The following is an 11,885-nucleotide window of genomic DNA, read 5'->3' on the forward strand; positions in this document are numbered from 1 at the left end:
GCCAGTGGCACTTGTGATCACAAATCAGGGTCTGCCCAGCAGCTGGTCAGCAGCCCGCCCAGCTACACACTCACAGGCGGAAAGGGCCTGTCTGCAGTGTCCCCACTGGTATTTAATATGCCCTTTGGCATATGTCATCAAAAGTCCCAGAGACCCAAAAGTTAGGAGACCAATAAAAACTTTAAATTAAGAAGCAGGTGAGCAAGGGCATTTAGTGAACATTTCATGTTTGCATTTTTCCCCTGGAAGAACAGTAAAACATTAAGAATGTAGGTCCTGAGCAGCAACCATCAGAGAGGCAATACCAGAGTTATAAAAAACCAAACCCTAAAATCTCCCAAATACCACTTTGATGACTGTGGCAACTGGACTAAGAAGAGTGCAGAAAGGTTGATCAAAACAACAAAAGAAGCCTCTGCCTTAAAAAGCATGATCTATCAAACAAAGGCTAGGGCAAGATACGAGATGGAGATTATAGACTATTCCTTTTGATCCTTTTATCACTGGAAAGTATATTCTTATAACTTTCCAGGCACCCAATAAAGCCTGAATAAAATTTCCAACTTTTAAAGGATCTGATTTGACCATAAAGCACTTACTAAGGCACCATGCACAAGATAATGGGGGTGGGGAAATCCAATAAGACCCAACTTTGCTACAAACTACAAAGAGAAAGAGCAAGGAATTCTGCCTTGTATGTATTTCTATTCAATTTTATTTCAAAATAAGTATTTTTATATTATACAAATGTGTATTAAATTAATTATTTTAGAAAATCTTAAATTCAGGGACAGCTTATATCTATCTCTCTAATCGCAGCCCAGCATAATTCCAGGCATTTGTTAGGTTCTAAAAATTGGCTGTTGGGTTTTATATTTGTTTTAAAATATCAAAATATAGGAACTGCCTTATGACACAGCAATTCTACTTCTGGGAATTTATCCAAAGAAACTGGAGACACTAATTTGAAAGCATATATGCACCCTTATGTTCATTTAAAATAGCCAGGATCTGGAAGCAGCCCAAGAGTCCATCAGTAGATGAGTAGATAAAACAGCTATTTTACATGTACACAATGGAATACTACTTGGCTGTAAAAAGAAAGAAAATTTTACCCTTTGCAACAGCGTGGATGGACCTGGAGAACATTATGCTGAGTGATATAATGCAGTCCGAGAAAGACAAGTATCTGATTTCACTCATATGTGGAATCTAATGAACAAACTGAACTAACAAGCAAAATAGAGGCAGATTCATAAATAGACCCATCTTTTTGGCGGGGGCATGGAGGAGTTGGGGAGTGTGTGTAGAGATTGAGCAAAAATAAATAAAAGAGAAAGATCTCATGGACACAGACAACAGTGTGGTGATTATGGGTGGGGGAAGTAGTGGGGGCAGGTGGAAAAGGGTATAGGGGGAACTAATAGTGATGAAAAAAAACTAAAATAAAAAAATATCAAAATATTTACTCAGGTTTTTAAAATGAATGTTAGAAAACCTCAATTATGTGAAATAAAGTATAATAATAAAGGAAAAACATGATACTTGCCCAATTATAAAATCTTTTAAGTAAACAAAATGTAAATTTTAAAGTAGAATTTACTGAAGAACATAAAACAATTTTGAAACCAAGTCAATTATATATGAAATGGCATATATATTAATATAATATATATAATATAATCTATAATAATCAAAGTGTAATATGCTAATTAGACCAGATGAAGCTGGGGCCGGAGGGAAGTCCAGGTCCAGGGTGCCAAAGGGAAGCCAGTGCCAGCAGCCAGGGGAAGGAAGGCCTACTCTTATACAAATTTCATGCATCGGACCTCTAGTATAATCTATACTAATAAAAGGGTAATATGCTAATTAGACCGACATTCTTCTGGACAAAGCCACAGTGGCGGAGGCCAAGGCAGAGGCAGTTAGGGGCTATCAGGCCGTCAGGGGACCAGTTAGGGGTGATCAGGCAGGCAGGCAGGTGAGTGGTTAGGAGCCCGTGGTCCCGGATTGTGAGAGAGATATCCGACTGCCAGTTTAGGCCCGATCCCCAGTGCCTATACTGGCATTCAGACATCCCCTGAGTGGTCCCGGATTGGAGAGGGTGCAGGCCCGACTGAGGAACCCCCACCCCGTGCACGAATTTCGTGCACTGGACCTCTAGTCTAATTATAATAACAGGCTGGCAGGGGAGCAATTAGGGGGCGATCAGGCCGGCAGGGGAGCAGTTAGGGGGCAATCAGGCAAGCAGGGGAGCAGTTAGGAGCATCAGGCTGGCAGGCAGAGGTGATTAGTGGTGATCAGGCCGGCAGGCAGAGGCAGTTAGGGGCAATCAGGCAGGCAGGCAGGCGAGCGGTTAGGAGCCAGCGGTCCCTGCGGGATTGGGCCTAAACTGGAAGTCAGACATCCCTCAAGGGGTCCCAGATTGGAGAGGGTGCAGGCCAGGCTGAGGGACCCCCCTTCCCTTCTGTGCATGAATTTTTTGCACTGGGCCTCTAGTATAATCTATATATACAAAGAAGTAATATGCAAATGAGTTTGGGACTCTGTAACAGTCATGACCAGCACAGGAGGAGGGGTCGGGCGCGGTCCCGAGCCTGAGAGAACAACACACAGCCGCGGCCCAGAGCCTGAGAGATCAACACAGAGAGGCGCCTGCTCTGAGCCTCCATGGCGTGGCTGGGGGCAGGCCCCCAGAGCGCGCGCGCGCGCACACACACACACACACACACACACACACACACACAGTGCCTGCTCTGAGCCTCCGATGCGGTTGGGGGCAGGCCCCCAGCAGACACACATACACACACACACACACACACACACACACACACACACACACGGGGCACCTGCTCCAAGCCTCCGACCCAGGGGGTGGGGGTCCCTCAGCCCAGCCTGCCTCCTTTCACAGTCCGGGAGCCCTCAGGGAGCTTCCCACAGGGAGCGGGCCTCTGGCCGCGGAGGCTCGGAGCAGGTGCCCCGTGTGTGTGTGTGTGTATGTGTGTTCGCTGGGGGCCTGCCCCCAGCCGCACCACGGAGTCAGTATGGTATACTATACTGACTGCCTCTAATATAATCATAAGCAGTCAGTAATAGATCCTTTACCTGGAAATACTTCATGCATCTGCTCTGAAGCCTAAAATTTTCTAACTAGAATCTCAGAAAAACAGACCTTCCAGAACTACTTATATTATTTTTACAGCCAGGTTAGAACCGCTTTCAGATAACTTTATATTCAAGAAATCACAGACTTCAAATACTGTTTAGATGAAAAAGTATAAGAAAATATGACTACAAGTCTACCTTAGAAATGAAGCTGCTAAAGGCCATTGGAGAGCAGTTGGGTTGGTTCTAGCTTATAGTATATCTATATCTATATCTATATCTATATCTATATATCTATCTATCTATCTATCTATCTATCTATCTATCTATCTATCTATCATCTGGCAGGTGCAGGAAAGTAAGTGGAAGACAGAGGCCCAAAGAGAAGTGAGCCCGAGGGCAGCGGGAAGGGCTCCCTGCCTTCCTTGGGCAGAGCTCAGGTTAGCACCTGAGCTGGTGGGAACAGGGCCCAGGACTGTGGTGTGCACCTCGCTCCTCCCACTGGGACCTGCTCAGGAGAACAGGCACTGGAGGCTGAGCAGATCAGGGGGAATAACGCTGTGGAAAGCCTTCTGAGGAAGACAGCACTTCTACTTTTGTAACCTTTGTTGGTCTATTAAAGAGTGTCATTAACAGCTTGGGCAATAATGCAACACTGAATCCTCCTTATTTCAACAAGTGTCAACTTATAAATAATGGCCTTAACTGTTTTTCCTTAAGTGCAACCAGGGAAACCAATAGCGAATGAGCGGTTTCTCATGTAATTGACTTGGTTTCAAAACTCTTTTGTGTTCCTCAGCAAATCCTACTTTAAAATTCAGCTGTTTCTTAAAATTTACATTTTCCTTAAAAAGAGTTATTTTATCATTGGGCAAGCTTCATCTTTTTCCTTCATTATTATACTGTACTTTGTTTCACATAATTGAGGTCTTCTAATGTTAATTTAATAAAAATAAGTAAACAGACTCCCTGCAGGAGTGTAGTTTCCTTCTCCCCCGCCTGCCCCTTTTCTTTGGATCCTCAATGGATTTTCTCTTGAGGAACAGGAAAAGGCTCCACTGAGAAAAAAGCCAGCACTGGTGGCCGCTATCCTTCTCCCCTTCTCTCCATCCGAGTCAGAAAGCAGCTTCTATGTTGTCCGATAGACTGGCTATGTAGAGGCACCTTTCCATGCAGTCTGGCTCAGAGCACATGAAGGTTCTAGCATGTAATAGTGCCCCGAGTATTCCAGGCATAGGAATCCTTCATTCACTTAACCAATTAGTTGTCTTTTGCAAATACTTTCCAAGCAGGCCTTCAGGAAAACTAAAGGAATTTTAAAGTGCCACAAGGGGACCAGGAGGGAAAGCTAACCATTATCTCTGGCGATGCTCCCGACCCCTTTCCAGCCTTCCTCCTGTCCACAGCCTCACTATGCTGACTGGTCACAGCACTTAAGCACTCGCACCTCTATCTCTCCTCTCCCTGCTCTCATATCTGACGGTATCTTAAGATCATTCTGACTCAGAAATGTGAAGTCTGACTTCCAAAAATGTGGCTTTTATAGAAAGAAGGACATTTTTTCAGGCCAAAAATCCAGGAGTCATCTCGTGTCCTGTCTTTCACCCACACAGCGATCGTCTTGAGTCTTCCTTCAAGGCATCTGCACAGGACCTTAGCACTTCCACTCGCCTTTCTCCCTTCAGCCAGAGCGCTTCCATAGCCCCCAAGGCCCACGTGGTGTGGCTCCTCCCACCCTTCTTCCTTCATCACCCACTACTCTGTCCTTCCTCTACTGTCCTCCAACCACACTGGTCTTCTTACTGTACCTCACATGACAGCCACATGCTCACTCAGGACCTATCTACTTGCTATGCTATTTCTTCACTTCCTTCAGGTCTCTGTTCAAATACTCTCTTCAGAGAGGACTCCTCCAGCCATTCCATATAAAGATTTCCCCCCTCAGCCCTGGTACTCTCTATCCCTTCTTCTTTTTCATAACACTTATCACTACCATCTGATTTCTTTTTAATTGTCATTTCCCTCTTTCCCTGTGAGAATATAAGCTCCACAAGAGCCATAGCTTGTGGACCATCCCAGGAAGAAAAAGTTCATTAGTGAATTGCAGGAGGCTAGCAAATGCCCTTCCACTGCTTTTCAGGTAGGATTCAAACCACCCCACTACCTTACAGGCAGTGACGCTTCCTGATTTTGCACAAACCATCTCTCTTCCTCTTATGTCCAGAACTGAACGATATTTGTCCCCTTCCATTTCCTGGGCCCTTGATATTTTCTGAAAAGAGCACTTACAATGAAACAAGCTCAGGAAGGCTTCCTGGCAATTAGTGAGCAAACACTGACGACAGCAGAGTCATTGTCATCGATGCTCTGTTCAAATCTCTCAGCAAGTCGGGTTACACATGCCATGTGCAATCACTGGGGCTGCTTGGTTTAAACTCTTCAGGCTGCGGGTGTGGCAATGAGTGAGGCAAGCCATAGGCGCCAAGTGGCAAATTGTATTTTCATTGCTAATTGCAGACAGTTCTCATATTCTCTTCATGTATTATCTTCTCACAGTGAAAACAACATGTAGCCATTTGAGAGTGTGCCCAGTTTCCCTTTCAGTTCTCCCAAGGTCACTGATCCCTCTGGGCAAAGGGACCATTCTCCTCTGTTCCCCCCACTCACCAGCAATTACACACGAACTGGTCAGAGGCTCCCTGAAAGTTTCCCTCTTTACATTTCTGTCTCACCAACCATTCATAAACTGGGCTTTCTCATCTTTATTCCCCCAAATTGCCTAACAAACCGGGAAGGCAGGAAATGCTGGCTCTCTGAGTTAATCCCTTCAGCAACCTCCCTCTAGCCCAGCATCCTATTAGGCTTGAGGCTCCCTTTCCATTTTCTGTTCTTTTGAATAAAACTAAACTTGGGACACCAAACAGGAGATGTTGGCAGAGCCGCAGTGCAGTGGGCAGCACTGGATGAACTATCAGGAGAAGGTAACAGGGGCCATGTCTGAGAAAAGCCCCCTGAAATGTCTTTCCCGGGATGTTCTGAAGGAACCACTCGTGAAGCGTGGAGGAGGCCTCCAGTCTCTCATCACACAGACGTTCAGGAAGGAGCAAGGTCGGCTCCATATCACACACAACTCTTCATACAGGAAGTGGGCAAGGATCATCTTTCACTCAGAAGGCCATGAAAATGCGGTGTGGTTTTTTTTCATTAATTCAAACAATTGCTTTGGCAGCATCCCCCCACCCCTGCCACGCTGCTGTCTCAGCCTCACCGACAGATGTCCACCAGCTGGTCCAGCTCAGGGCAGCTACACTCGTACATGTCCCGGCAGCTCTCGTGGCTCTGGTTCATCAGCTCCCCCAGCAGCTGGACCATGTTGTCAGGTGCTTCCTCACAGATCTTCTTAAACTGGAGCACTCGCGCAGCCTCGCTGTACACGTGCTTGGCCCGCTGGTACAGTTTGAAGATGAGCACTTAGGAAGAAAGGGGATGGGGAACAAGGTTAGGAATAGTTACCGGACAAACCAGTACAAAGAAAAGTACAGTTATTGAGGACTTGCATTTCTGTCTTCATTATCAATACCTTAGACTTTATATAGGTCTCTCCTTCACTGAAAGAATTCTTTAAAGTCTACATGTCTCATTTTAAGTCTAGCTCTAACGTTTTATGATTCTATGAAGAACTTCCTCCAGGCCTTTCCCCCCATGTTGTTATGCTTTGTGAAGAGGATGTGACTGTCACCTTGTTTGCACCCAGTTCTCCTCTCTGCCCTTCCCTTTCCCGACATCTGCCCCAGGAGGCTGGCCGGTGTGGGGCACACCAACACGCTCCCTTGCCATCTAGATGGGAGAGAGGAAGATCAGCAAGAGACAGAGGGGAGAGAGTAAGGCCAGAGTGTTTGCTCCAAGCTCTCCCTTGAAGAGCCCTCTGGAGCCAGGTCTGTCCTCCACTGAAGGACATCCTTTCGAGGCAGCTTTTTACATGACTCTCCTCCAGGTGCCTCTCCCCTAGACTATTACTACTTTTTTGGAAGTACTGTTACATTCCACTTATGAACCAATAGATTCTGCTAAAGTCTCGGGTCACATTTTTCCCCTCCATACCACCATCTTCCTGGCTCTTAGAGATGGATAAAAAAGCAGCAAAGGCTACAGGAAGTGAATGCTCATTCTTAGGATTTGTGTAACAGTTTACTAATTATAAGTGTGGGGCTAGTTTTCCTATAAATTAATAATGAAAAGTTCTCTTTCAAAGTTTCTCAATTGAGTCATATTAGACATATTAAACTTAGAGTTGACTGCTTGCATCAATGAAATGATACAAATTCATGTGAATTTTCCTATTCTCTTTCAAAGAGGACCTAAATGCAGTCATCAGATCTAATTGGTTCTTTTTTTTACAGTGTGTTTTGTAATCATCCCTTCCTTCTATTCCCACTGTCATTACCCAAATTTAACCTTTATTTCCTTTCCCACTTAAACTATTTTGCAGTGATTTCCCAATTGATCTTCCTGTCTTAATCTCAACCTCCCTTGAGGTCAACACTGTCAGATTGAGCTCCTAACACATAGCCTTACTCATGGTCCCAAACCTTTACTGCTTCCCCAGTTTTTACCATAATCCAAATTCTTAGACTCAACATGCTCGTTCCAATAGGAAATCTTCCCTCCAGCCAAACTTGCCAATTCATAGTTATCCAAACACTCCTTGCTTCTGGGTATACTCATTGGTCCACACAAAAGGAGTTTCTTGCTCTCTCTCCCTGTCAAAATTTTACCTCCTTTATATGCTCCATGAAGTTATAATGGCCCCAGATGGGAACAATCTCTTGACTCTGAATTTGTACCACACTTGCAGTCTGTGGCACTCATTTGGGTGGTCATCACATACAGTACTTTCCACAGTAATTGTTTCTCCTATCTCCGCAAAGTTTGCCAACTGCTGAAGACAAAGACTTGGTCTTCTGGTTCTGTGCATTCCACCACTACAACCTTTCACCCCACAACAGCACCTTCAACAGTGCCTTACACAGCAGGAGCTCCAGTGACCGTCCATTGTTGATAATGATATATTAGGACTTTATTTTTAACCCCCAAAGCAAGATACCTCCATATAGTCATTGTTGTTTAAAAAATGAGGTGCTGGTATTCAACAGCTTACTAGTATTGAGGAAAGGGGACAGCAAGATTCCCTTTGATATTGAATCTGCAACCACTGACACCAAGTATGGAGGAAAAATAAGAAAAAATACCAATACTGGCATATACTGACAGTAAAAATACACTGTCTGAAGAGAGATCACAGGTAGATTTAATGATCACTCTTCAAAATCTCTGAACAGAGAAGGGAAAAGATGAGCCATTGATTGGCATGTAGGTGCCCAAGACAGTGCCAATAATTTTATGTATGCTAATATATCTATATTAATAAAAGGTTAATATGCTAATTAGACCAGGTCAACCAGCCATCTTCCAGACGTCCGACTTCCTTCCAGACAAAGCCATGGTGGTGGGGGCTGAGGCAGAGGCAGTTAGGGGCGATCAAGCAGGCAGGGGAGTGGTTAGGGGCAATCAGGCAGGCAGAGTGGTTAGGGGCGATCAGGCAGGCAGGCAGGCAAGTGGTTAGGAGCCAGTGATCCCGGATTGCGAGAGGGATGTCCGACTGCCAGTTTAAGCCCGAGGGACTCCCCCACCATGCACGCATTTTGTGCACCAGGCCTCTAGTAACAAATCACAAGGGTGTAAAGTGCAGCAGATGGAATACAGTCAATAATATCACAATTTTGTACAGTGACTGATGGATACTGGATATTTTGTGGTGATCACTTTGTAAGTTACATAAATGTCAATTCTCACTATATTGCCTACTTGAAACTAATATAATACTGTGTGTCAACTATAATTGACACAAAGTATTAGCCCGGCCTGTGTGGCTCAGTAGTTGAACATCAACCTATGAACCAAGAGGTCAGGGTTCAATTCCCAGTCAGAGCACACGCCCAGGTTGAGGGCTCAATCCCCAGTGGGGAGCATTCAGGAGGCAGCTGATCAATGATTCTCTCTCATCATTGATGTTTCTAGCTCTCTTTCTCCCTCTCCCTTCCTCCTCCCTTTATTTTTAAAATTTTATTTTAGAGATAGGAAGAGAGAGAGAGAGAGAGAGAGAGAGAGAGAGAGAGCACTTTACATTCCAGAATGAAAAAAAATAATACTAGCTTTTGGATTCCACATGTTTCAGTTTTACTTTTTAACTACTTCATCTCCCATAATCATGGGCCAAGTTACAAAATCAGAGCGTGGGGTTGGGGGCAGAAGGGGAGATTATTGGTTCGTTTTTATTGTAATGTTCCATTTTATGAAGAAATCATCTAGTTTCCAGGTCCACTGCTATTTACTATCACAGCACAAAAGGCACAATAAAGCAACATCCACTACGACCATAAAGCAGTGCTATTTAGCTGACAAATCACTGTACTATACTCCAACTTGCAAAAATTTTGTTTAAAACTTTGAATTATAAAAATTTTCAAATGTACAGAACAGTAGAGAAAATATTACAGTAAACTCAATGAGCCCATAAATTAAACAATTATTAACATTTTGCCATATTTTCTTCAATTGATATTTTGTTGAAGTGTTTTAAAATAAATTATAGATGTGACATTTCCTCCCTACATGTTCGCATGTGCATGTCCACAATATAAGTATATTTTCTTACATAACTCCATATCATTATCACATCTAACAAAATTACAAATGATTCCTTAATATTGTCACATATTCAGTGCATATTTAAATGTCCCAGTTGTCATTTAAATGTCAATTGATTTACACCATGATCCAACCAAAATCTACACATTATATTCCATTATGTCTAATAAGTCTCTTTTTTAATATATATTTTTATTGATTTCAGAGAGAAAGGGAGAGGGAGAGAGAGATAAAAACATCAATAATGAAAGAGAATCATTGATCGGCTGCTTCCTGCACGCTTCCTACTGGGGATCAGCCCATAACCCAGGCATGTGCCCTCAACCGGAATCGAACCTGCGCAGGCCGACACTCTATCCACTGAGCCAAACCAGTTAAGGCTAATAAGTCTCTTTAAATCAAGAATTTAAAGTGATTTTTTTATATAATCTGGGTTTTCAATGTCATATACATATAATATAAGCATGTTTTAGGGCCATTTCCTGTAATAAAACTCAATATAGTCCATTAGGGAGAGTATGCTTTGGTTTCCCTTTAGGATTACATAGTCCTTTAAGATTAAATGTTTTTCGTTATGATTAAATATTCTAAAGCAGAAACTGTCCAGAGAGATGTTTTTATATTAAACCTTAGTAATGGTATTTTGATTTGTGATAAGAAGCATTCAGAAAGCACCAAGCAGATTACTAGACCCTCACAAATCTGGCAACATCTGTGTCTGTTGTCTATTGCAGGGTGTTTCTGAGCAAGACTCCTGAAACAGAATGTCTAAGGAGGACTCTTGCTAGGCATTCGAAAGTGTGCCCCCTGAACGGTAGTTAACTCAACAGTGCAGGAGAGGGCAGAAAGGGCATCTGTTTTCAATTGTGATATAAAGTCTTGCTAAGGGCTATAACAGATCTGGAGACCACCCTGTGGGAGGCAAAGCAGTTCTGTGTTGGCTGGGTATCACAAATGCTCTCTCGATCCAGGGTTCTGGCTTGTTATTTGCTGGCAACTCATCAGGTCTCTGTTGTACATTTACCAAAATATGCAAGAAAATCTAAAACTGTCACAGCTTTCTTCCCTGCCCCATCTGTATATAAACGCTTATAATCCTACAGAGCAATTATTGTATTAAAGATGAAGGAAGTTGTTACTGTCTTCATTCATACATGCTTTCTTTCAAAGCAAATTCAATTTTAGACTATAACACCAGGTGCCATTTTCCTAAAGTACTACTAGCATCCTATCCTGTGGAGGGGACATCTGAGGCTTTGAAGCAGGACATATCGTATAGGCTTTAGAACATGAATTTTCTCCAGTGTGATTCTTATAGATAATTACTGATTCTGATCCTGGAATCATGACACAGATTCTGAGATCTAGGTGAGCATGGCCATATACATTTAAACTGTGAAAGTTGTTGAATAAATTCACTTGTGTAATGACTCTATCTGTTAGCTCTAAACTTGCCTTCCCCCTGACTTCCCTACACCATATGGGGCTCCTGCCTTAGGCCCATTACAGCAGCTGTTCTGAAATGCTCTTCCCCCTGATCTTGACATGGCTGTCCCAGCTTGTTATTCAAATCTCAGATGTCACAGCTATAAGGAGACCTTTCCACAACTTCGGTCTAGAGCAGGGTGGGCAAACTTTTTGACTCAAGGGCCACAATGGGTTCTTAAACTGGACTGGAGGGCCGGAACAAAAGCATGGATGGAGTGTTTGTGTGAACTAATATAAATTCAAAGTAAACATCATTACATAAAAGGGTACGGTCTTTTTTTTTTAGTTTTATTCATTTCAAATGGGCCGGATCCGGCCCGCGGGCCGTAGTTTGCCCACGGCTGGTCTAGAGTAATTCCCCCACCTATATATTCTCTCCATCCTATTTTATTCTTCCCAACATTTAACATCTAATTTTCTTTTTTTCTTTATTTTATTTTTTCCATCACCAATTATCCCCCCATACCCTCTTCCACCTCCACCCACCACACTCCCCCCCACATTACCACACTGTTGTCCATGTCCATGAGTTCTTTCCCTTTTTTTTCTTTTTTGCTCAATCCCTCCACCCACCCACCCCCCAA

At 43.4% G+C, this 11,885-nt stretch overlaps 1 protein-coding gene across 3 annotated transcripts in view; it reads right to left on the reverse strand.

The window, feature by feature from the left end:
* Positions 1-11,885, reverse strand: part of GALK2 (galactokinase 2) — a 132,505-nt gene that overhangs the window by 2,053 nt on the left and 118,567 nt on the right. For all 3 annotated transcript variants that reach the window (XM_005863960.2, XM_005863959.2, XM_014537824.1), the window contains exon 9: positions 6,374-6,575. In XM_005863960.2, coding sequence (XP_005864022.1) covers positions 6,374-6,575 — 202 coding nt within the window. The remainder of the gene's footprint in view (positions 1-6,373; positions 6,576-11,885) is intronic.

This window comes from Myotis brandtii, unplaced genomic scaffold (genome assembly GCF_000412655.1).
Source record: "Myotis brandtii unplaced genomic scaffold, ASM41265v1 scaffold182, whole genome shotgun sequence".
NCBI classification, from domain to species: Eukaryota; Metazoa; Chordata; class Mammalia; order Chiroptera; family Vespertilionidae; genus Myotis; species Myotis brandtii.